Source organism: Saitoella complicata (assembly GCF_001661265.1).
Source record: "Saitoella complicata NRRL Y-17804 unplaced genomic scaffold SAICOscaffold_6, whole genome shotgun sequence".
Taxonomy (NCBI): domain Eukaryota; kingdom Fungi; phylum Ascomycota; class Saitoellomycetes; order Saitoellales; family Saitoellaceae; genus Saitoella; species Saitoella complicata.
In genome coordinates, this window is record NW_017566997.1 from 535,337 (window position 1) to 558,476 (window position 23,140).

General features: G+C 53.2%; 13 protein-coding genes and 1 non-coding gene across 14 annotated transcripts; 8 read left to right on the forward strand and 6 right to left on the reverse strand.

Moving 5' to 3' along the window:
- Positions 1–923: 923 nt before the first annotated feature.
- SAICODRAFT_34201 (MFS general substrate transporter) lies at positions 924–3,075 on the forward strand (the record flags this gene model as incomplete). The annotated part of the gene is made up of 11 exons (XM_019168343.1): positions 924–1,166; positions 1,233–1,309; positions 1,363–1,422; positions 1,487–1,524; positions 1,579–1,680; positions 1,732–1,748; positions 1,806–1,866; positions 1,919–1,940; positions 2,005–2,320; positions 2,390–2,811; positions 2,880–3,075. The coding sequence occupies 11 exons, from the start codon at positions 924–926 to the stop codon at positions 3,073–3,075; spliced, it is 1,554 nt and encodes a 517-aa protein (XP_019025676.1).
- A 1,537-nt stretch (positions 3,076–4,612) lies between these two features.
- On the forward strand, positions 4,613–6,523 carry SAICODRAFT_90354 (fatty-acid amide hydrolase; the record flags this gene model as incomplete). Its single annotated transcript, XM_019171694.1, has 1 exon — positions 4,613–6,523. One exon carries the CDS (start codon positions 4,613–4,615, stop codon positions 6,245–6,247), a length of 1,635 nt encoding a protein of 544 aa, XP_019025677.1. The 3' UTR covers positions 6,248–6,523.
- On the reverse strand, positions 6,521–6,832 carry SAICODRAFT_29620 (uncharacterized protein; the record flags this gene model as incomplete). The annotated part of the gene is made up of 1 exon (XM_019167458.1): positions 6,521–6,832. A coding segment is annotated over one exon (211 nt), but the record flags the coding sequence as incomplete, so codon positions are not given.
- A 659-nt stretch (positions 6,833–7,491) lies between these two features.
- Positions 7,492–8,556, reverse strand: SAICODRAFT_6302 (uncharacterized protein; the record flags this gene model as incomplete). The annotated part of the gene is made up of 2 exons (XM_019169962.1): positions 7,492–8,138; positions 8,193–8,556. The coding sequence occupies 2 exons, from the start codon at positions 8,554–8,556 to the stop codon at positions 7,492–7,494; spliced, it is 1,011 nt and encodes a 336-aa protein (XP_019025679.1).
- Positions 8,557–8,688: 132 nt separating this feature from the next.
- On the reverse strand, positions 8,689–9,678 carry SAICODRAFT_29621 (uncharacterized protein). Its single transcript, XM_019167459.1, has 2 exons — positions 9,314–9,678; positions 8,689–9,263 (listed from the first exon to the last, which is right to left on the reverse strand). The coding sequence occupies exon 2, from the start codon at positions 9,248–9,250 to the stop codon at positions 8,984–8,986; it is 267 nt and encodes an 88-aa protein (XP_019025680.1). The 5' UTR covers positions 9,251–9,263; positions 9,314–9,678; the 3' UTR covers positions 8,689–8,983.
- Positions 9,679–9,708: 30 nt separating this feature from the next.
- SAICODRAFT_t45 lies at positions 9,709–9,803 on the reverse strand. The gene has a single exon. It is a non-coding gene; the product is annotated as a tRNA-Pro (tRNA).
- A 595-nt stretch (positions 9,804–10,398) lies between these two features.
- On the forward strand, positions 10,399–12,283 carry SAICODRAFT_70266 (tetrapyrrole biosynthesis, 5-aminolevulinic acid synthase). Its single transcript, XM_019170553.1, has one exon. The coding sequence runs from the start codon at positions 10,445–10,447 to the stop codon at positions 12,233–12,235; it is 1,791 nt and encodes a 596-aa protein (XP_019025681.1). The 5' UTR covers positions 10,399–10,444; the 3' UTR covers positions 12,236–12,283.
- Positions 12,284–12,537: 254 nt separating this feature from the next.
- SAICODRAFT_64798 (uncharacterized protein) lies at positions 12,538–13,484 on the forward strand. The gene is made up of 5 exons (XM_019170099.1): positions 12,538–12,592; positions 12,645–12,682; positions 12,732–12,848; positions 12,882–13,090; positions 13,148–13,484. The coding sequence occupies exons 1-5, from the start codon at positions 12,558–12,560 to the stop codon at positions 13,169–13,171; spliced, it is 423 nt and encodes a 140-aa protein (XP_019025682.1). The 5' UTR covers positions 12,538–12,557; the 3' UTR covers positions 13,172–13,484.
- SAICODRAFT_6305 (uncharacterized protein) lies at positions 13,454–13,703 on the reverse strand (the record flags this gene model as incomplete). Its single annotated transcript, XM_019169967.1, has 2 exons — positions 13,454–13,534; positions 13,590–13,703. 2 exons carry the CDS (start codon positions 13,701–13,703, stop codon positions 13,454–13,456), a joined length of 195 nt encoding a protein of 64 aa, XP_019025683.1.
- Positions 13,704–14,635: 932 nt separating this feature from the next.
- Positions 14,636–16,192, forward strand: SAICODRAFT_78116 (DUF803-domain-containing protein). The gene is made up of 3 exons (XM_019171101.1): positions 14,636–15,255; positions 15,309–15,600; positions 15,659–16,192. The coding sequence occupies exons 1-3, from the start codon at positions 14,826–14,828 to the stop codon at positions 16,140–16,142; spliced, it is 1,206 nt and encodes a 401-aa protein (XP_019025684.1). The 5' UTR covers positions 14,636–14,825; the 3' UTR covers positions 16,143–16,192.
- Positions 16,193–16,285: 93 nt separating this feature from the next.
- SAICODRAFT_54774 (UDP-Glycosyltransferase/glycogen phosphorylase) lies at positions 16,286–17,729 on the reverse strand (the record flags this gene model as incomplete). Its single annotated transcript, XM_019169317.1, has 2 exons — positions 16,286–17,490; positions 17,546–17,729. Coding segments are annotated over 2 exons (1,389 nt in total), but the record flags the coding sequence as incomplete, so codon positions are not given.
- A 118-nt stretch (positions 17,730–17,847) lies between these two features.
- SAICODRAFT_54783 (alpha-actinin-2) lies at positions 17,848–19,885 on the forward strand (the record flags this gene model as incomplete). The annotated part of the gene is made up of 5 exons (XM_019169321.1): positions 17,848–17,924; positions 17,989–18,079; positions 18,136–18,688; positions 18,750–19,155; positions 19,213–19,885. 5 exons carry the CDS (start codon positions 17,848–17,850, stop codon positions 19,883–19,885), a joined length of 1,800 nt encoding a protein of 599 aa, XP_019025686.1.
- Positions 19,886–20,625: 740 nt separating this feature from the next.
- Positions 20,626–21,207, forward strand: SAICODRAFT_6309 (uncharacterized protein; the record flags this gene model as incomplete). Its single annotated transcript, XM_019169972.1, has 1 exon — positions 20,626–21,207. The coding sequence occupies one exon, from the start codon at positions 20,626–20,628 to the stop codon at positions 21,205–21,207; it is 582 nt and encodes a 193-aa protein (XP_019025687.1).
- Positions 21,208–21,783: 576 nt separating this feature from the next.
- On the forward strand, positions 21,784–22,654 carry SAICODRAFT_18099 (uncharacterized protein; the record flags this gene model as incomplete). The annotated part of the gene is made up of 2 exons (XM_019165902.1): positions 21,784–22,275; positions 22,332–22,654. Coding segments are annotated over exons 1-2 (786 nt in total), but the record flags the coding sequence as incomplete, so codon positions are not given.
- Between the last annotated feature and the right edge of the window lie 486 nt (positions 22,655–23,140).

Genomic DNA, 23,140 nt, shown 5'->3' on the forward strand with positions numbered 1-23,140 from the left:
TCTCACGCATTGCGGACGAGGAGCGGGGTTGTGACGTCATGCAATGTCCGGCCCGACATTACTTGGGCAATCATGTGAACACATCTGGGGCACAACATGGAGGACAACATTATTGGCTTTGCCTTGCAATTGATTTCTTGGTACTGTAGCTGCGAGTGTGCGCTCTCGTCACTCACATACGGAATGCGCGTACCGGCGAGCGTGGGAATTTTTTGAATGCCACTACCCACAGCAGGAAAATCACACAACCTTTGCTTTGGGCTTATTTTGGACGCTGTTGAAGATTTGTAGCTTTGCTTACGTTGAACGTTGACCTTCGCACGACGTCAAGAACGTGGTTGAGGACACCGACACGGTCGAAAATTTGGCTGAAGGTTTGAAAAGTGATTTGCAATTGAAGAATCTATCCGACGAGTTGATGGGCTGTGCGAAGCCACCTATGGAGACTTGTTGTTTCAAGCCATCGACCTCGTAAATCTGGCGAGGGAAGCTACCACCCCATATACCTTACTTCATATAACGGTTGCGTCATGCACGAACGGATGTCGTGCTCGCTCATCGGCACCGGCAGCTTGAGGGCTAGGACGCACGAGGTGTTCGTGAACCACGAGGACAAGGAATAACCTGATTAAATAATCGGTCAGAAACAGATCTAGACCATACCAATTCCTTCCTCTCTCAATTGGTTTTTGCAAGGTTAAGGTTCCGCGTGCGCGTCGAGGACTGAACCGCGCAGGCCGTCGCCATGACCTCGGTGCTGGTGACCGAGCACGCCATCCCTCGGAGAATGAGCCGAAGTAAGTAGAATGAAGTCTATCAAGGATCTCGGATGTCGTGCTCGGATGTATGTATATAAGGACTCTTGTCCACCCTTTGGAGTAGACCAGAGCATCGTTGCCGCACAAACCTCCTCTGATCTCGCCATGACCACTGAGGACGTCGACAAGACCACTGTCTACCAACAAGACCTCGAACGCGGTTCCTCGGGCACCCCCACACTCGCCACCTCGAGCACCATTAGCGGGTACGACGATAGTTATGAGGTGTACAAGCAGATCCAAAACCTTGAGTACGACGATGAGGAAGCGAAGAAGGTGTTGAGGAAGATTGATTACCGTGTCGTGTCGATTCTGTTTGGGACGTATCTGCTGCAGTATTTGGACAAGGTACGGGACCCGGGTGATTTTTTACCTGTGCCGTGTAGCACGAGGTGACAGTTTTGATGTCTTTAGAATGGTATCAACTACGCAAGCGCGTATGGGTTCAACGCCGGAACGCACATCAATGGCAGTCAATACTCCTGGTTAAAGTATGTATTCACCGCCTGCTCGTCACCAAGGCCAAGAACTGACTATGATACAGTTCACTCTTTTACTTCGGCTACCTGGTTGCTCAATACCCGTCAGGATACCTTATGCAACGGTATGGCCGAGTGTCATCCCCGTGCTCTTTAATCACCATGTGCTAATAGAGTGTCATGATGTAGCTTTCCTATCGGCAGGTTCCTCAGCTGGACAACGATAAGTTCGTACAGTCCTACTGTTCTTATGCATGCGACAGGAGCTAACAAATACCTAGCATGGGGCGTGATCCTGCTCACCACCCCAGCGTGCCACAATTTCGCCGGAATCGCCATCAACAGGTTCATGCTCGGAGTCGTGGAGGCTGCCGTCAATCCTGGTACGTGAAAGCTCGACGACCTTTGCAACGGAGAAGCTAACAGGTATTTAGGCTTCGTGCTTATCATGGTAGGTGTCTTTGCATCTCGATAAGTGTGCCGAGGCAAAGGCTGACGAACGTTTCAGGGTATGTGGTACACGGCCGCTGAGCAACCTTTGAGGTTGGAGACGTATTATTGCACCAACGGTAAGCAAATTCTGACATACCTGTCTGAAAGGCCCAACTGACGTTTGTCAAGGTATCGCTACTATGTTCGGAGGGTACGGTCTCAGTTTATAACAACGATTCCGACTTCCGTACGTTTTTGCTAATAGTTGCGTGCAGTCTCTTAGGGTACGCCATCGGCCACATTAACACGGGCCTCGCCCGCTGGAAGTACGTCTTCCTTATCTTCGGTGCGATCAGTTTTGCCTGGGGTATCGTCTCCCTTTTCATTCTTCCTGACCTTCCCACGACGGCGAAATTTCTTACGGAGCGAGAACGAGCCGTGGCCGTGAAACGAGTCGGATCGAACCGGGGAGGCGTGAAGAATATGCATTTCAAGACAGAGCAAGCCTGGCAATGTGCCAAAGATCCGAAGACGTGGATGTTGTTTGTTATGGCGATTGGCGCTCAGGTGCCCAATTCGGCCCTCACTAGCGTGCGTTGTGACACAGGCGGTCCGAGCGTAACAAGCGGGCAATACGCTAACAGATCTGGTTCAATGTAGTTCACCTCAATCATCGTCAAATCATTCGGTTTCGATACTCTGGGCAGCCAATACCTCCAAATCCCCGGCGGCTTCGTCCAATTCGCAGCCCTCCTCGCCGGCGGCTTCATCTGCACCAAATGGCCAAACTCACGCTGTATCACTATGATTGTCGCCAACACCATCTGCATCCTCGGCGCCGCTCTCCTCGTCTGCCTGCCTAACTCGAATAAGTGGGGGCGTCTGGTTGCTTTATGGCTTTGTTACTTCCAGGGATTGGGGTTTTCGATGAGTTTGACGATGATCAGTAGCAACATTTCAGGGTATACAAAGAAGCAGTTAACGGGTGCTGCGGTGTTCACAGGATATTGCGTTGGGAACATTATTGGTCCGCAGACTTTCAAGAGCAGTGAGGCTCCTGGTTACCACTCTGCTTATGTCGCGTACGTAACCCTCCACCCCCCATGTTCGTGTCCAGTCGACCCCATTACTGACAAGGCTGTGTTTTTAGTATGCTTATTGGCTACATCATCAAGTTGGTCATGGTTGTCGTTCTGTACATCTACATGTGGCGCGATAACAAGGCACGGAACAAGGCCGCTGCCGATTTACCCGCACTGACGGAAGAGCAAGAAAAGGAAACAATCGAAGCTGGCATGAAGGACATGACGGAGCTGGATAACAAAGGGTTCAGGTATACGCTGTGAGGTATATGTACATGTTTGGAGACTTGTCTGAGGATACCTGAATATACCCGTGTAATACCTTCCGATACCTCAAATCTGGATTGTGATAGCGATGGCAGGGGTACCCATGTCAACAGTTAACGCTAGTGTGCACTCAATCATGTTCGCCCTGAAAATCTGCAGTGCTGTTTCATTGATATTAACCCCGAAAGATGTCCAGCCCTTCTTGTGACGATCTTAGAGCGTTCTTGTATGGGGGCACTGCGTACTCCGACCGAAGAGAAACTCGATACTACGTGCTCCCTGGACACCCGATCACGAATACGGCCCGTAGCCGTGACTTGAATTCGGTGGGAAGGGTAGATGGATGGATCTCAAGCTCTTATCCTGAGTAAGCAAGAACAAAGAAGATTACAACAAGATTTCAGTCCTGGCAGAGGAGAGCCTTGGCAACGATCGAAGTATTATCCACGTTTTCGAGTCAGAGTAGAACATCGGAGGATTCAAGACCGCCCTCCTCTCTGCTACACCGCAGCGGACGCAGTCGGGACTCATCTTCAACTCTGCAAATTCATATCCGGATCAGTGCCCTGCTCGACCTGCTCGGCGACTAGTCATCATCGCTTAGACCTGTGTCTAGTAGTGGGGTGTCAAAACTCGCAGGCATGCTCGTGATCCAGATCAAGGGCATAGACTGGGCTGGTACTTCGTAGATCCACTCACACCCGCTAAAAGACCGTTCCGAATCCGTCCCGTGCAATGTCATGGTAAACTGACCGATGTGACCCCGTGGGAACTATGACGCTACCCGCGTAAACACAGATTAACTTGGGGCAGTCCGATTGAACTGGAGTACTTTGGATCTACACTCAGCATGACTTGGTGAGTTACATGAGCTACTGGCCATGTCCCTCGTGCGCAAATGGATTTGTTTGATTTTCGTGGGTCCCCATGTGCGGAGGAACAAAAATGTGCCGGAATCATGGCGGGTTATCATTCAATGTGTCTGAAAGAAGTTTGACGCATGTGACCGTCTGTCAGTGTGTCCCTTCCAAGGAGTGGGTAGTGAAGACCGTGGGAACCACGCCCATGTGTATCGAAGTCCATTACCCTACCTAGTAAACGGACCGTCATTGAAACTTATACGTACACTCAAGAGGTATGTACAAGCCTCTAGAACCTATTCGGGTCTGCTTGGCATGCAAACTGACCGATTTGATATTTGGTTACCGCACCTATCGCCGACAGCTGGTGTGCACAGATACAGACACAGACCGAAACTCGAATATGGTAGGCAATGCAGCAACACTTGAGACCCACTACTATCACTTTCCAATTCCTACCCACTTCTCGCCTTGTTGTTAGCGCTACTCGAGTTCAGTTTCCCTTACAATCTTTTCGAACTTTTTGTTTGCACGATCTCGGCTAAGATTTAATTTCTCGTCACTCTTATCTTTGACACTTCATGCGCCACACCCCACCCAAACTCTTGAAAAAAACAAAACAGCGTGAAGATGACAACAAGGAAGATTTGCCACACAAACTCAGGGTTACGCAAATGACCCGCTTCCCCTCCTCCCAACCTCTCCTCACCCAGAAACGTCTCGCACAGCTCTCACAAATCCCCCCCGACTGGCTCCTCCCCCAGTCCTCCCTCCCCCTCCCTTTCGACTTCACCGACGTAACCCACGACCACTCAGCCGTCGCAGACTTCACCTCAACCCCAGCCTGGGACGTCCGCCGCTTCTTCGAAAAATGTGGCCTCCTAACCGAAAAAGAATGTGAAATCGTCTCGGTGGACGCCTTTGTCGCGCTCGAAAACATGCGAAATGGGGATTGGACTGCGGTCGAGGTGACGACCGCATACTGTAAATCCGCCGCGGTTGCACAGCAGACCACGACATGCCTCACCGAGATCTTTTTCGACCGCGCGCTGTCTCGCGCACACGACCTCGACGACCATTTCCGCCGCACGGGAAAGACGATGGGACCCCTCCACGGCCTCCCAATCTCCCTCAAAGACCAATTCAACATAACCGGAATCGACACAACAATGGGCTACGTAAAATGGATCGGACAAATCGCATCCCAAAACTCCACACTGGTCGATATCCTCCTCGAATCCGGCGCAGTCCTCTACGTCAAAACCAACGTCCCACAAACCCTCATGTTCGGCGAAACCGTCAATAATATATTCGGACGGACGTTGAATCCACTCAATACCTCTCTCTCACCCGGTGGCTCCTCAGGCGGCGAAGCAGCCCTCCTCGCGGCCCACGGCTCACCCCTCGGCGTCGGCACAGACATCGGTGGTTCGATACGTGTACCGTCCGGGTTTTGCGGGTTGTATGGCCTCAAGCCATCACACGGCCGTATCCCATACTACGGCGCCGCAAACTCCTGTATGGGACAAGAATCCGTACCATCCGTCGCTGGACCCATGGCGAGATCATTGAGGGATCTCAAACTCTTCTTGAGGGCGGTGTGTGGTGCGATGCCCTGGCGCCGGGACCCACAATGCGTCGAACTCGCGTTTCGCGATTTCGTGATTCCACGGCGTTTAAGGATTGGTGTGTTGAGCACCAACTCCATCGAACCGCCATCACCCGAAGTTCGTGCCGCGATGTCACGCCTTGTCGCGTCTCTTCGCCACGCGGGGCACGAAATCGTGGAATGGTCTCCACCCCCCCACCTATCCGGTCTCGAAATCGTCTGCAAGATGTACACCGCCGACGCGGGCGAAGACATCCGCGCCTCCCTCCACCCCGAAGACATCGTCCCGGGCATCCATGGCCACCACCCTTCCCCAAAACGAACGAGCGTGTATGAGCTGTGGCAGTTACATCGCCAGCGGGATGAGTACGCACATAGGTATTTGGGGTATTGGAATGAGATGGGGGTTGATTGTGTTTTGAGCCCGGTTACGAGTCATACTGCTATGAAACACGGTCACTCTGGCGCCGAAGGTACGGCGTCTTACACGGCCATATTCAACCTACTGGGTTATGCGAGTTGTTGTTTTCCGGTGCGCACGGTGGGAGAAGGGGGAAGGGAGGGGACGGTGGGGGTTGAGTGTGTTGGGAGACGGTTTGCGGAGGAGTGGGTGCTGGGGTGTGTGGAGAGGATTGAGGAGGCTATGAGTTTGAAGGTGGGGGAAGGGGTGGATAGGGTGGATGAGCGTATGGATGCGTGATGAACTGGACTGTGTCTGGGATGCACTCGTAGATGAGATAGACTTTTGCTTTCTGTCGTTATGGGGCGCTGTGCGCCGGACATTACTTGCTGGACTGGTTGTTTATTGGGGTTTGACATTTGAACATTGGTATAGCAAGCGTTGCTGGACGGTTCGTTGGTATTTGTTATTCGGCATGGTGTGAGGTCTGGACTGGTGTCTCTCTTTTCTCTTTCGCGATTTTTTTTATAGACGATGGATAATGACGATGAACATGGTAGATTGACTGATTCACTGAACTTTTTAGCTTTTCGAAATTCGTCTTTCGTATATGTATGCTGAACCAGAACGTACACACCACCAATTGAACCCCCCAACCCATCCCCGTCATCCGCCTAGATACGTCTTCTCGCTGGAGGCCTACACCCACCAAACCTAATCGGAGTAAGATCCGCAACCGCCTTGATAGCACTCCTGAAATCCCTCGCCTCATTACCCGTCAAAATCCTCGTCGCCGCCTCTCGTCCTTGTCCCAACCCCTTCAACACGATCTCCAAATGCTGCGGCCTAACCTGCCTCTCCCTCATGCTCGCAAACACTTTCATGACGGCTTGGTATGCGGCTTCGTACTCGCCTCTCTTGTGTTTCTTGAATCCGGCGGAACCGGATGAGGCACTACATCCACCGACGGGTTCGTGGTTGAGGGTTAGGGTTACGATCGTGTTGTTTTTCGAGCAGTGTACGCGGAGACGGTAGATTTCGTCGCGGTTGAAGGGGTTGAGTACATTCGCGTTTCCGCTTAGGATTTTCTCTCGGGCACTCTTTGTCTTGAGTTCTCCGGACGCTTTGGCTTCGAGCATGTGAGCCATGAAGGGTTTCGCCAGGGGTGCGGGGGCTTCGGGTTTGGGGTCTGTCTCTGCTCCTGCTTCGCCTGCTGCGGCGAGTTGTTCGCTGAGGTCGGCGAGACTGCCTGAAGCCTCGGATTTGGAGCCGCGGGTTGCGTAGGAGCGGATGCCGGCGGTGCGGACGCTCGAGAGGCCGGTGAGGGAGCGGAGTGATCGTAGTACTGACATTGTGTAAGAGACCTGGGAGCGAGTTCTATCTCGATTGATTCTTTCAGTCGTCGTTACACTCAAAGCCGATTTGGGGTGGTGTACCGGATATTTGCACCGCCCGCACGTGCACGAGCCACACCCCATATAACAATTAACTACATCTGATTTATTTGGAGTATCGGGGATCGAGGGCGATCTAACATGCCTTTCTCATGGGGTATCATCCTCAGGTGCCTCCCTCGTCGCCAACTCCAACGCACTCTGTCCCGCCGGCCCAACAAGCACCATCCCCAACACCCCCGTCCACAACGCATGAACCCTCCTCCCCCCTTCCGCCGTCACCACAAACCACACCAACAACGCCGCACTCACACATACCAAATCCCATCCAATCGATGCCCGTGCCGGATGCGTAAACATATGCCCGAGCAACGCTTTCATCCCGCCCAGGATTCCGGCAGGGTGGTTCCAGGCGTATTGGTATGTGTACCAGATGTATGAAGCGCAGTTCACGTACGCGATGACCACGTACAGAAAATGTAACGCGGGTGTTTCCTCCTCGATTGTTGCTCTAACCTTCATATCCTTCTTCGGCGTGAAGAATGGTGGGAAGAGAAGTGCGTGCATCGCCAACAGCAACGGGAGGAACGTCGATTTTGTCGGGTCCAGGAATGGGACGGTCGCGAGTGATAGCAGAACACAAGGCGTCAAAATCCGGAGCGATGGACGAGGTAGAGGACGTGCGAGCGGTGTCGTAGTAACCAGTGTAAGAAAGAACAACGACGTAGCAAACGAAATAGCGACAAGCTGTGCCAATGCCATGAACCTCCCCAACCCACCAATCCCTCGTCGTCGACCTACACACCCGTCAGCAAGACGAAAACAGTTGACATCCTCATTTTGATACATACCCTCGACGAAAAACAACGGCGTCAAAACCCCCGCACAAACCCCACAAACCTGCGCCGTCCACCAATATCCCTCCCTCCCCCCACTCACAACCCCCCACGCCTCCATAAACAACCCCGTCCCCTGTAGCCACTCCTCCACACTTCCCGCGCCGCTTTCCGTATAGGACCGCGCGAAGTAGCGATACATGTTGCTCCATGTCGATGCGAGACTCATGAGTGTCAATAAGGCGAAGAGTAGGTGGGAGATGCGCTGTAGGGAGAAGGAGCGGGAGATGCGGGTGAGGAGGGGGGTCAGGAGGAGCATGATTGTGGCATGGTAGGTTATGAGGATCGCTGTTGATTTGCCGATGGCGAGGGTGGGCATTTTTTGGTGGTGTGGAAGTGGTTTGTGTGCTTGTTACTAAAAATAGGATCCTAAGGACCTCAGGAACCCGGGGCCGGATAGCGTTGATGTAAGGTTACCATGTTTCGCATGAGATTCTATTCCAATTAATTTGCAAGTTTCCAACTACGCAGTCTTCCCTGGTCTCTAAGTCTGCTTTCCATGCGCCAACTCCCCCATCCTCCTCCCCAAATCCCTCGTAGCCTCCAAACACTCGTCACTAAAACCCCCAAACTGGACCCACCCGTGCGTCTTATCCGGATGATGCACTCATTCTGTGTCGACGCCAGCTTTCTGTAGTTTGTATGCATATTCGACACCGACGTCGCGGAGGGGGTCGAAGTCGCTGGTGAAGACGAGGGCGGGGGAAAGGTTTTTGAGGCCTGAGGGGTCTTGCATGCCGGGTGAACTAAACAGAGAAGGAAATCATTATTTTGGGGAGGGGAATGCTGTACGTGTAGGACGTGGACGGCGGAACGCTCATAGGTAAGTAATTCTGCGCAAAGCCCGGGATCCCGTTCGCCTCGAGATATAGATGACTTCCATCCGCCGTGGCGTTATTCTCTTGACACACCTTCGTATCGAATGGGAGACGTGTTTCGGGGTAGATCAGGATTTGCCCTGCCATATTTTCCTTGCCTTCGTCTCGTCTGCGGAAGGCTAAAGCGGCAGTCATATTCCCACCTGCACTGGACTGTCATCAACTCTGTCCTAATCCCTGCTGACTGGGAGATCTCACCTGTCACCACCACCACAGACCTTGGTAATTCCCCTGCTCTTCCCTTCCTCACCCAAGGCCCAGTCAATCACGGCATCGAACTGATCCAGTTGCGTGGGATATTGATACTCGGGAGCACGATGGTACTCGACGCCGATGGTGACACAGCCAGACGCTTCCGCGATAACTCAAAGTCCAAACTCGAAATCCATGCGTGCTCTAGCTCGAGCAGGCAGACCCCCAGAAACGCGCTAGCGCTCGCTGCCGACACAGGCAACGCGATTATGGGCTGTATACAAGCAACCAAACTACAGTCGTTGATATCGACTGTGTGTAAAACCTTTTGGTTGCATATGGAGAGATGTAGGTGTTTGTTATGCGGGAGCACGGGTGGAAGTGGTGGCAGGACAAAACAAGGGCCCAACCGGGAATTGAACCCGGGACCTGTCACAAGTACCCGTAAAGGTGGGAGTTACCCGAAGCGACAATCATGCTACTAGACCATTGGGCCTTGACATCCAAGCACAACGTCATTTGGTTACATGTTTGTCCGAAAAAAAGCAGCACAGGGGGACGGGTGATTCGTGGGGCGAGGACGCGAGGGGGGAGGGGGGAGATGAGGGATGGGGAGGTGCATGAAGCGGCGTTTCGACCTTCGGAGCCCGTAGATCCGGGTTGATGATCCTTGGGTGCGAGACAGGAGATTCGGAGGGTTTACCGTTCACAGAAATGGACGTGCTGTTCATCTCAGTCTACGTATTCGTAGGTAATGAAATGCAATTGACGTGTCCATGGGGGATCGGCATTCGAGTCTTGGCAGAGCATTGTCAATCCGCGAATTGCAATCGTGACGTAACAGAAGCACCCTCCCTCGACCAATTGCAACGAGATGAGATGAGCTGGGCCAGTCGGATGCGATGGTTACGTGAACAGATGCAATTAAGTCAAAACGACGAGTAATATATTGGTTAATTCGAACAAGTCGCGGCTTACCAATGTCGGGTCCCAGCCAATCAACACGCGCACAAAGGCGCCGACCTCCGGAGCCGCCCCCCCCTCCCTCAGCAACGACTCAGGGGCTACGACTGAATAAAACTCCAATACGGCCCCCAACAATCAAAGTCCGCCCAAGAAAACAAAACTCGATACAAAATGGAGTCGCTCTTGAAACAAGGCAGGTCGCTCTGTCCCTTCCTCAAGCGTTCGTCACCTACCACCCTCCGCATGCTCTCCACCCGCACCAGCTCCTCCGGTATCTCCGCCTTGGCTGTTGCTGGAAAGCGTTGTCCCGTGATCGGAAAGACGATGCGTCAGGCTGCCCGTACTTATGTCGCTCCCACCACCACCCGCAAAGCCAAGATGGCCACCGTCGAGACCGTCCACATCAACGCCGGCGTCGGTGTGGTCGACCTCTCCAAAGGCGTCGAAGCCTGCCCCCACATCTCCGCCACCGCCGCAGCGATGAACAAATCCGTCTCCAGCGTCCTCAAGAGCAAAACCTCCGTCATCCAGCCCTCCGAGGACGTCAACACCTCCTACAGCTACGAATCCTTCTATCAACACGAACTCGACAAAAAGCATGCCGATAAGTCGTACAGGTATTTCAACAACATTAATCGTCTCGCTGCTGAGTTCCCGAAGGCGCATACTGCGAAGGAGGATGAGCGGGTTATGGTCTGGTGCTCGAATGATTATTTGGGGATGAGTAAGCATCCGAAGGTTGTTCATACTATGATTGACACGCTTACCCGGTATGGTGCTGGAGCTGGTGGGACCCGTAATATTGCTGGGCATAACCGCCATGCGGAGGCCTTGGAGAAGTCTCTTGCGTCCCTGCACAGGATGGAATCCGCGCTCGTTTTCTCGTCTTGTTTCGTTGCGAATGACGCTACCCTCGCTACGCTTGGCTCCAAGCTCCCCGGCTGTGTCATCTTGTCCGACTCATCCAACCACGCCTCCATGATCCAGGGTATCCGCCACTCCTTGGCCAAAAAGATGGTCTTCAAACACAACGACGTCGCGGACCTTCGCGCAAAGTTGGAGTCAATCCCGAAGAACGTACCCAAAATCATCGCATTCGAGTCTGTTTATTCCATGTGCGGCTCCATCGGCCCCATCGAGGAAATCTGTGATTTGGCGGAAGAGTTCGGAGCATTGACATTCCTCGACGAAGTCCACGCCGTCGGCATGTACGGCCCAACCGGCGGCGGCGTCGCCGAACACCTCGATTTCGAGGCCCACGTTTCTGGACAGTATGCCCGTAAACCAATTACGTCCCGTATCGACATCATCACCGGAACGCTCGGGAAGGCATACGGTGTCGTGGGCGGCTACATTGCGGGAAGCGCGAGATTGGTCGACACGATCCGTTCCCTCGCGCCCGGGTTCATTTTCACGACCACCTTACCACCCGCTGTCATGGCCGGCGCCACAGCGGCGATCGAACACCAAAAAGCCTACAATGGGGATCGTGTGTTACAGCAGCTTCATACACGCCAGTTGAAGAGTCGCTTGGACGAGGTCGGTATCCCGGTCGTGCCGGGGCCGAGCCATATCATCCCCGTGCTTGTTGGGTCGGCGGAGAAGGCAAAGGCGGCCTCTGACGAACTTTTACGCGAGCATGATATTTATGTGCAGTCGATTAATTATCCCACTGTTCCCGTCGGGCAGGAGAGGTTGCGTATCACGCCTACTCCGGCGCATGGGGCGCGTGAGCAAGAGGTGCTTGTTGGGGCGTTGGAGAGTGTTTGGGAGAAGTTTGGGTTGAGGCGGGTTAGGGATTGGGAGGTTGCGGGGGGGAGGGCGGGGGTTGGGGAGGGGGTTGAGGCGAGGCCCATTTGGACTGATGAGCAGGTTGGGTTGGCGAAGAAGGAGGTCAAGGTTGAGGTTGAGCAGAAAGTTGAGGAGGCTTTTAGGCCTGTTGAGGTTGCTGCTGCTGCGTAAAGCTGTGCGCAGCGTGGTGGAGGGCCTTTAGGCGTGTGGAGTGATTTTTTGGAGATTTTTCAACGGAGATCTTGGTGAAGCTACACCATAATGGATTACATTCTCTTGTCATATCATTGTGCATTTTCTCTCCAAATGTGTGTTGTATAGATGTCGATGGTCGGTATCCTTTTCTTTTCTTTTCTGTTCGATGTTGCATTTGTATCAGTATGCTCTCTGACGTACTTGGAGGTATATATCGCACGTACCCGGGCCACTGCATGATCTGGTTGTACGAGGGTCATGTACGTGAACACCACCAGTTGCAATTGAAGGATCAACCATGTCGTCCGACGAGCCATTCTACCTGAGATATTAGTACTTGATCCGCTCGCCACATCCATGCGTAGTCCTGATACGCGCTTGTTAGTTCTGGTCATACCGGTGGCTTCGGCCACGAGTTCTTAGGTGAGTTCTCGAGACGTTCAGCGCGTTACGATGCTTACAGCTTCTATAGAGTTCGACTTTCGAGCCGACGGTGTCGCACGATATGCCAACAATTCGAACTACCGCAATGATTCCCTCATCAGAAAGGAAATGTGCATTTCTCAGGCTATGATCGCAGAGCTGAAACGTATCATCCAAGAGTCTTGAAATTCTGAACAAGATGACGCACAATGGCCAAGAAAAAATAAGGATGGGCGTCAGGAATTGGAAATCAGATTGGGCAACGAGCATATCAGTTTTGAGACGGCCAAGATTGGCAGTCTGGTGGATGTTACGGAGAGTGAGGACCCAGAGGGCTTGAGGGTGTTCTATTATCTTATTCAGGATTTGAAGGCGTTGGTGTTTTCTCTCATTGCTCTGCATTTCAAGGTATGCTCCAGACTCTCCTTCATGACAGCGGACAATGCTAACAATAGACCTATGCAGATCAAGCCTATCAAGGTAGGATGAGTTGGAAGGTGAAATTGAATGAAAATGACTTTATGGTTAACGGAGTACGGTTGCTCGTCTGTTCCGTGACTGTGTCCAAATTTCTTTTACGCTCGAGTTGGTGCCGTATACAGCTATGATACTACTATAGATATCGTCTCGCCGTACGTGCGTAGCTATCCGACGTTCTTCGAACTCTTGTTGCCCAAGGTATCAACCTGTTCTGAATCCATCAGCTCTTGCCTGTCTGCAACGTCCAGATGAAACAGAACCTTGAAGCTCGGGTTTCAACGCCAAGGATTCTCAAAACGCTGTTCCATACCCCGTGCCGTTGATATTGCTCGTTGTCGCAGTATCTTCCATACTCAGGATTTCAATATCGAGCTATGATCATGATAGTTAGTACACGACTGCTTATGGGCAGGGTTTTATGACGTACGTGAAGGTACGCAGTCTTCCTCGGACTCACGACCTCCGCCCCAGCAACCCTCCAAACCCTCTCATTCTCCTCCTCAATCCACGCTTCGAGCGCACGTAATCTCTGGTTACCCATTGTATCAGTCCCTGACGCTCAAAACGGGTCACAGGAAGGCCAAACCTTCTTATATGGCCTCTCCACCAGCGAACTCCATACCCATAAACTCGCGACATCGACGATGTTCCAGAGGACTGTGCCCCATGTCACGCAGTTCGCTAGCCATACTTCACGGTTGATGTGGCATATCCAGTCGTGCCAGTATGCTTCCTCCACGAAGGTTGATAGGAGTGGGCTAAACCGCGTACTGAACTGTGGTGCTAAATCGCGTTTTGAGTAGACGGCTGGTATTCGTATGGTTCGGTATGCTGCGCTGGGTGTATGGTCCACTGGTTCCAGATGAAATGGACTTGGGTGTGTGTTTGGAGGGAAGTCGAGACGAGTGCTTTTGCTTGTTAGTGGACGGGTGCTCTTGCTGGCGGCCGTATGGGGACGGGTAGTTGTTGGAGAGTGTACCGGAGGGGGTGTTGTTAGTGTCGTTTGTGATGGTTCTTGAACGTGTAGGCCATGTGAGAGCGAAGCGGGTTCAATGGTAACATCCTCCTCTTCAGTTGCCCGACGACGTTCGTCGGGGTCGCCGGAGCCGGCAATGTGGGGGAGGGGGTTTATGGAAGCCGTGGTGGATGCTGCGTCGAGAGGAGGGCGCAATTACGACTTTGAGGCTCGATGAAGACCGTCGGATGGGGATATATGCTGGAATATGGATAAAGGGGCAGTGAACGTTATGAAAGTTAAGGTTGCGGAGAAGCTGTTTACGTTCCGACGCCATTCCACATGCGGGATGCCAGAATCTGATTGGCAAATATTTTGAGGTTTTTGAAGCGAAAACATTCTCAATTGGCTCTCTTCTGCCCTGTTCGCAGACAGGAAGCGTTCTCCTTGTGTTTACGAGCGTCATACTTGGCAAGCGGCTGAGCCGCACGCCAAAACACGCAGCCGAAATATACCCAGTACGACGACGAGCACGGGTCCCTCGATCAACTACGTGTCAAGAGGACGATATCACTGACGTTTGCCCTCTTTGTGCATGTGTGAAAGCGCATTCAATTTGTCTTCTTTGGGATCAATCGCATTCACCTGGTCCTGAACATCGATACAACACCGAGGTCGACACAGCAATACCCGTAACATACAGCAGCTATGGTCGACGACAAATATATCGGCCTCGCCCTTGCGATCTCCTCCTCAGCGGCCATCGGCACCTCCTTCATCATCACAAAAAAGGGTCTCATGGACGCCCAGCGCCGACAAACCTTCGCGCAGAACGATGAGTATGCATACCTCAAGAACCCCATCTGGTGGGCAGGAATGATCACCATGATTATTGGTGAGATCGCGAATTTCGCTGCGTATACGTTTGCGCCGGCGATTCTGGTTACGCCGTTGGGTGCTTTGTCGGTGTTGGTCGGAGCTATGCTTGCCAGTGTGTTCTTGAAGGAGGAGTTGGGACCGCTTGGACGGTTAGGATGTGCGATTTGTTTGATTGGGAGTATTGTCATTGTACTACATGCTCCGGAAGACAAGGATATTCAGACCGTGGACGAGATCCTGAACTACGCTGTTCAGCCAGGTTCGTATAGCAGTCAACTTCGGATATCACATGGACTAATCACTATCTTGCAGGATTCCTCTTCTACTGCTTCATCGTCACTGTCTTCGCAACCGTCATGATCTACCGCGTAGCACCCCTCTACGGCCGCCGCAACCCCCTCGTCTACCTCTCCATCTGCTCCACCGTCGGTTCCGTCTCTGTCATGTCCATCAAGGCCTTCGGAATCGCGCTCAAGCTCACTCTCGCCGGTAGCAACCAGTTCACGCATCCTAGTACGTATGCGTTCGCAATCGTCGTCGCCGTGTGTATCTTGACCCAGATGAACTACTTCAACAAGGCGCTGGACCAGTTTCCTACCTCATTGTACATCCTCTTCTATCATGTCTCCTCCCCGCGATGAAGACTAACTGAGAATGTACAGGGTCAACCCAATCTACTACGTAACCTTCACAACCTGCACCCTCTGCGCCTCCTTCATCCTCTTCCAAGGTTTCAACACCACCTCCGCCGTCGACATCATCTCCCTCCTCTGCGGTTTCCTCATCATCTTCGCAGGCGTGTACCTACTCAACTTCTACACCCTCGACGCATCCTCGAAACACCCGCCACCGCCGCAAGACTATGACGGACTCCCGCTCGGAGGGGATATGCTCAATGCCGGAATCCAGGCACGGAGGTCGATACAGTTGGACAGGAGTAGGAGGAGTATTAGTGGGCAGGCTGGTGGTGGGAGAAGGGGGAGTGTTAGTGTTCGGGAAGCTAGGTTGGCTGGGTTTGCTGAGGAGGAGGAGATGATGGGGTTGGCGGAGTTGCATGATAGTGAGGAGGAGGAGGGACCTTCGGACAGTGCGGCGAGTGGAAGGAGGAGTTCGGGAAGGAGGGGCAGCATGCCGTATGGCAAGTAGTGAGGTGTGCAAAATGGGATATGGGGGGATGTATAGATACCACACTGCACAACGTTTGCACAAGGTGAAATCAGCGAGCATTTTACGTGGGCGCATTCAAAAGACTACGATAATATATATGTTCATCATTTCATTCTTCATTCCTATGTCGTCCTTGCGATCTGTGGAAGGCATACTACCACCGCAACGAGCAATACCGCCAATAATACTCCGACAACAGGCACACCTCCCTTATTCCTGCACTCATTCAACATGCTCAGAATCCCATCCTCCAAATCCCCCGCCATCGTTTCCAAACTAAACCTCGTAACAACCCTCTCCCTCGCCGCGCTCCCCATGCTCTCCCTCTCCCGCTCCGACATCTCGATAACGGCTCTCATGACTTCACCCCACGCCCCCTCATCCGCCGGTCTTAACCACCCAGTCGCTGTAGCTGTTCCTGTGTCTCCATCGACGATAGTCTCGAGTGGTCCCCCGGTGTTTGTTGCGAGGACGGGGAGGCGGGCGAGACCGGCTTCGAGGGGAACGATCCCGAAATGCTCGTTTGTTGGGGTGTAGGCTAGGAGTGTCGACGTTCTCAACAACTCCTCTTTGAGGGGTCCGGGGATGCTGAGGAGGAATAGGACATTGGTGTTGGGATCGAGGTCGAGGGCGAGGGCGGAGGAGGTGGGTTTGATGGTTTGGTGGGTTAGGGATAGGGTGGAAGCTAGGGATTGGAGGTCGTGGTGGTATGTGACGTTTTCGGTCACGCGGGAATCGTAGCCGCCGGCGAGGACGAGACGGAGGTTTTGGAAGTTTGGGTGGCCGCGGAGGGTTGCGAAGGCTTTTAGTGCGAGCTCGATGTTCTTTTTGCGTTCGAAGCGGTTGATGGAGAGGATGACTTTTGTTCCCTCTGGGAATTGGAGGGTCGGGGTTTGTGAGGGTGGCGTGGTGGGGAGGTGGGTGATGTCGACGCATGGGTAGAGGACGCCTGGGGTGCGGCTGATCCGTGGAAATGCTTTGGCGAAGACGCTGCGGGTGAAGTTCGAGTTGACCACGATCGCGTCCGACGCTGCGGTGGTATACTCTTCCACGGCGTCGAATGGGATACGGTATAGCTTCTTCAACAAACCACCGGGTTGTGCGAGGTATTTATCGGGGAAATGGCAATAGAAGAAGACGGGGGCTTTGAGGCGGAGGAGGGGGATTGAGGTGGAGAGTTGGTCGACGAAGATTGCGTCGTAGGTTGTGGATTCGAGGAGGAGGTGGATTGTGAGGTGGAGTTGTCGGAGGATTGCGAAGAGGATTGCGAAGCGGCCTAAGAGGTTTGCTGGGAGTGTGTTGCCGCGGACTCGGACGTCGAGGGTGCCTGTCAGGATCAGAGTCAGCAACAAACGACTTGCGATCTGTCAAAGTTTCCCGACCATCCCGAGCTTCCTCGAAGGAATGAGTCTTGTCGCAGTGAGACGTGTAGATCACCACCTGGTGCCCACGGCTCTGCAACCCGACCGCGGCGTCGATGACCAATCTCTCCGCCCCTCCAATTCCAAGATCAGGATGAACGAACGCAATCTTCATCCTTTCGGTTTTTTCGTCGTTCTCGTGAGGCCCAGGTTTACGGCGCGCTCCTTCTCGGCGTCAACGGCTGGCGAGGGTCCCTGCATCCATCGGACCCAAATACAGGGTGGTCTACGCCGAGCATACAATCCACCATTCAACCATCAGGATGAGCAAGAAGACAAGAGACGATGGCTTGTTAGACTCGGGGTGGCAGGATGTGCAGAATAGGACATTCACGAAGTGGTAAGTAAGCGGGAAGAGGGGCACGGGAAAGGGGGTTGTATGCTGACTTTTGGGTGTTGTGTAGGTTTAATAGCAAGTTGAGCGTGAGGGCTATTGCACCGGTGGAGGACCTGAGTAAAGACCTAAGTGATGGAATCAGGTTGATTCAGTTGCTGGTACAGTCATCCGTCGACTTATTTCGGGAGTGAATGCTGATTATACGGCCATACAGGAAATCATCGGCGACGAACCCCTCGGCCGGTACAACAAACTCGCCCGCATGCGCGTCCAAAAAGCCGAAAACGTCGCCAAAGCCCTCGACTTCATCAAAATGCGCGGCGTCCAATTCACCAACATCGGTCCCGAAGACATCATGGACGGGAACCTCAAGCTTATCCTCGGACTCATCTGGACCTTAATTCTGCGTTTTACGATCGCGGAGATTAATGAGGAAGGGTTAACGGCGAAGGAGGGTTTGTTACTTTGGTGTCAGAGGAAGACGGCTCCGTATAGGGAGGTCGATGTACAGAATTTTTCGACGAGTTGGAGGGATGGATTGGCGTTTTGTGCGCTTATTCATCGTCATCGGCCGGATTTGTTGGATTATGAGGGGTTGGATAAGGATGATTGGAGGGGGAATACGCAGCTTGCTTTTGAGGTTGCGGCAGAGCATATTGGGATTCCGCAGTTGTTGGAGGTGGAGGATGTGGTCGATGTGGAGAAGCCGGATGAGCGAAGTGTGATGACATACGTCGCACAGTACTTTCACGCTTTCTCCGCCCTTGGTGAGTTATCATCATGAAATTGAGCTTCGCGGATGATTACTGACATATTCCCACGGTACAGACAAAGTCGAAACCGCCGGCCGCCGCGTCGAAAACTTTATCCAAATGATCATGTCCGCCTGGGAGATGCAATCCTCCTACGAATCCCGCATGCGCGCCCTCCTCTCCGTCATCTCCTCCATCCAATCTCACTGGTCAACCTCAACCTTCGACAACTCCTACGCCGACGCCAAAAAACAATCAAACGATTTCAACGAGTATAAGAAATTGGAAAAGAGGGAGTGGGTGAAAGAGAAGACTGCGTTGGAGAGTTTGTTGGGAAATATTCAGACGAAGTTGAGGACGTATGGGTTGAGGGGGTATGAGCCGCCGGAGGGATTGGGGCTTGTGGATTTGGATGGGGCGTGGAGGGGGTTATTGTCGGCCGAAGCTGAGAGGAGCCGGGAGATTAATGGGAAGATCAGGGCGTATGTTGAATGTCTCTCGCATGATTTGATGCATGATGCTGACGAGTGTTGACATAGGATCAAGGAGCAACTCCGTCGTGACTTTGCGGATAAGGCGAATGAGTTCTCACTTTGTTTGAACACTATTTCGCTTCAGATCTCGTCACTTCATGGGTCGTTGGAGGAGCAGCGTCAGCATGTCGCGACGTTGAGGGATAATATCACTCCGCTCGAGGATGAAGTGGAGGAGTTGAGGGAGTTGGAGATCGCGTGTATCGAAGCGAACATCGAGGAAAACGACTACACAGTGTACACCTACGACGACCTCGAATACGAACTCGCCCTCGCCGAAGACGCCGTCGCTGCTAAACTCGCATTCATCGAAAACCAGATCATTGCCCGGAATATGACCAACATGACCCCCGCCCAACTCGAAGAATTCGAATCCGTTTTCCGCCATTTCGACAGGGACCATACCAACGTCCTCGAACGTCTCGAGTTCAATGCGGCACTCGCTTCGCTCGGTCTCGTCTACCCCGACGATGAAATGGAATCCCTCTTTTTCAAAGCCACACAGTCACAATCCTCCGGCGCATGCGCAGACTACGTCACATTCGAACAATTCATCCGATTCATGGTCGATGTTACCGAAGACCAGAATTCACCGGAACAAGTGTTGAAGAGTTTTAGAGATGTGGCGGATGGGAAAGGGTATGTTATCTCCACCATCGCCTCCATAAACCTCACATAATCCATCCCCCCACCCCCACCCCCACCCCACCCCCTTCCCCACCTACACTCGGCATAACCCCCCGCAAAAACTCTACAACAGGCCCCTCAACCAAACTATGCCTCAAATCCATCTCAGTGGAGGGGGATTCGTCGTTGGCGGCGGGGAATGGGTATGGGGGGTAAACTGTGCGCTGCCGAGCGGGGAGCTGGGGCGGGAAGGAGAAGGTATGAAGAGGGAGAGGACAGCGGATGTTTGCGTGTTGTTGCTTTAAGGCGTTATTGCTGGACTCCAGGACATTCGGCGCGGGTATTCAATGGGCGCGAGGGACTTCCTTTTTCTACTTTATACGATTGATACCCTCATGTGCGAAGTGGTCCGACGTTTGCGCGCGCGAGAACTCCTTGCGTCCCCCAACGGGTGATCGGGTTTGGCGGGTTGGCAAGTTCCCCGGTCCAAGCTGACAAGCAGCAGCTGACAACCAGCAGCTGAGACTTGTTACGTGTATGCGCATCCAGCATAATCACGGTAGCGGATCAGCCCGCGGTTGCTCGGACCGCGGCCGTATGGAATGATCTGGGCCACGGCCCGGCTTAAGCTTGCTGTCGGCAGGATAGGTAGGTGATGGTGTAAGCAAGTTCTGCAGGGTTGGGGAGGAGGTGAAGGTTTGGAGTGCAACGAAGGGTGTATGCCTGTCGACGGCAGCTTGCCAAGATTAATTGCAATCATAAGAAGAGGACGATACCGATACAGATACCAAGATGCCAAAACGACTCCGCGAGATCGGGTTACGAGTACGAGAAGACATGTCCTACCTCGTCGTAAAAGACATCGTCCCTCACCACAACGATAAATTCGGCGGCAACACAGGCGTGATCCGCTCCGCCACCTCTCGTCCAATCTACTCCCTCTCCGAAGCAAATTTGCTCGCTTCGAGTATCCCACCGACAGACTACACCCCCCTCTTCATCGGCTCCAAGAACGGGCGATATTGGGCACGGTTCCGGGATGCAGAGGGCAAGTACGAACTCGAGATATCCGTCATACGGGAGGTGTGGTACACGAACCCACAGAATTGGATATGGGCAGTACACCGGTGGAAAGGCCACGATACGCTTGGGATCGTGAGTTATCACCGCACGGTGGAGGGCGCGAATAAAGCTGCGAGAAAGATCGTGAAAGATGTTGTGGCGGGGGTGGAGAGGGATGTTTGGAGTCTTTGGAGGGGGAGGAGGGAGAGGGGGGTTGGGATGGGTGGGGAGGTTGTTGAGTATGTGCCGCTGCCGAATGATTTTGGGAGGGGGGTTACGGTGCAGGTTAGGAGGATGTTGTTGGAGAGATAGCGATCGTTGGGTGAGGAATTCCCGGTGAGGCATGAGGGAAGATAATGGCGTGCGAGGGAAGGAGCTCGAGGTTTCGCTTGATATATACCCATATACACCCTAATCACGAGGCAGAAGAGATCATATCTGATTTTCTTAAGAGCACACCGTACAGCAGCGCCTCGTTCGACCTCCACACACAAACGACGTCGACATCAGAACGACAAAGCCCTGCGCACGGACCACCACACCATCTAAACGACCCTCGGACTTCCTCTTCGTATCTGGAGTATGTCATCGCCATCTCTACCCATCCCATTATCATTATCTTCCAATTCAGTTCGATGTTCGAGGCAAGGATAATGGACAACAAGCATAAACAGAGGGTTCGAGTCATTGGACGTAGGGAAGCGATGCGTACCTCGACCGCGGAGCTGTTCGAACGGGTATTGGCGCCCCCTTTTCAAGTAAGAGGATGGATGCTGATGGGTACGATGATAGGCAGTCTCCCCACCACCTAAACAAATCCCAGCTCTCACAGCCGAGACACACCCCGTCCCCGGGCTCCTCAGCCCGCCCTCGAGCTCTCTATCCCCCGCGTTCGAGTTTGGAGCGGGAGGGGTGATGGATGTTGACGTTAGTCTTGGGTTGAGGGGCGTTGAGGGGTATTTTGGGACGGGGGAGAGGGGGGGATTGCCCACTGCGAGTCGATTCAAGTTTGTGGATCCGAGGCGTGCTCTTCCATCTTCTCCCTCGGCGTTTCCTACTCCGCACACATCACCGATTTCGAAGTCGAAGAGGCCGGGGTTGATTTGGCGCAACTCCACCGAACGGCTCTGGGGCCATGGCCATACCCACCGTCATCATCCACCTCGCGCCCGGGCCCCCGAAACTGCGAAAGAACGGGAGAGGCGGCTCAAGACACGGCCGGAGTTTGGACAGGGGTGGAGGGAGGTTCATGGTGTCGTTGGGGTTGAGATGAGGTTTGGAGGTGGGAGGGGGTTGGTTGGGAGGGGGAGGAAGTTGGTTGGGGAGGTGGAGGTGGTGTTGGAGGGGGAGGAGGGGGATGGGGTGGGTGGAGCTGTTGTGGTGAGTAATATGTGTAAGGGGGGATTGAGGGAGTGTGCTGACGAGTGGGGGCACAGGTCTTCTTGTTTAATGATGTGCTTGTAACGGGGGTTAAGGCCGTGAACTCTACAAAGCTGGTTGACCAGACCGTGCTGCCAGTCACGAAGATCGAGATATCGTCACCGCAGGCGGGACATATCACCATATCCACCCGACGCTCTCACCAAACCGTCCGATTTACGGACGAAGCCCCATGTACCTCCTTTTACTGCACCCTCCAACAAACAATCGAAGTACGTCGACATCTAGTCATGGCTCGTTCTCAACTCGCCGCAATGAAGATGTTGAAGGGGAATGCATATGCGGGTGGTGCTGGTGGTGGGTTGACGTTTGATCCCTCGTTTTTGTCTACACTTCAGGAATCACTGGGACATGATAAATACGGTACCGTATCATCCTTCGCCTCAGTCGCCTCAGTCGCCTCGAACGTCTCGATGGTGTCAACATCCTCGTTCCAGTACAACGCCGACGTGGTATGGTACCCCGACGAAATGGCTGATGTATGTATGGCGTGCCGTACCACGCGTTTCGGGGTTTTGGTGAGGAAACATCATTGTCGGATGTGTGGGCGTGTTATTTGTTGGAAGTGTTCGGAGTTTGTTAGGGAGGGGGAAAAGGAAAAGGAGACGAGGGTTTGTGGGGGTTGTGCTCGGGATGGGGATGGGAGGGAGAAGGAAGGGAGTGAGGATGAGGAGGGGGAGGAGGGGGAGTGGATGTGGAACGGGAGTTGGCCGGGGACGGAGGAGACGGTGTATGAGAGTGATGCGGAGACGGTAAAGGGGAAGTGAGAACGGTATTTGGACGCTTTTATGTGCCTTTGATATCT

What these genes read in the sequence shown, in the direction of transcription:
- SAICODRAFT_29621 (XM_019167459.1), bottom strand. Translation starts at nt 9,250, where the DNA reads ATGACTGCCGCTTTAGCCTTCCGCAGACGAGACGAAGGCAAGGAAAAT.
- SAICODRAFT_70266 (XM_019170553.1), top strand. Translation starts at nt 10,445, where the DNA reads ATGGAGTCGCTCTTGAAACAAGGCAGGTCGCTCTGTCCCTTCCTCAAG.
- SAICODRAFT_64798 (XM_019170099.1), top strand. Translation starts at nt 12,558, where the DNA reads ATGTCGTCCGACGAGCCATTCTACCTGAGATATTA. An exon ending in CCATTCTACCTGAGATATTA is followed by an intron (nt 12,593 to 12,644) that starts GTACTTGATCCG and finishes CGCGCTTGTTAG; the next exon opens with TTCTGGTCATACCGGTGGCT. An exon ending in TATGATCGCAGAGCTGAAAC is followed by an intron (nt 12,849 to 12,881) that starts GTATCATCCAAG and finishes ATTCTGAACAAG; the next exon opens with ATGACGCACAATGGCCAAGA.
- SAICODRAFT_78116 (XM_019171101.1), top strand. Translation starts at nt 14,826, where the DNA reads ATGGTCGACGACAAATATATCGGCCTCGCCCTTGCGATCTCCTCCTCA. An exon ending in GAACTACGCTGTTCAGCCAG is followed by an intron (nt 15,256 to 15,308) that starts GTTCGTATAGCA and finishes ACTATCTTGCAG; the next exon opens with GATTCCTCTTCTACTGCTTC. An exon ending in GACCAGTTTCCTACCTCATT is followed by an intron (nt 15,601 to 15,658) that starts GTACATCCTCTT and finishes GAGAATGTACAG; the next exon opens with GGTCAACCCAATCTACTACG.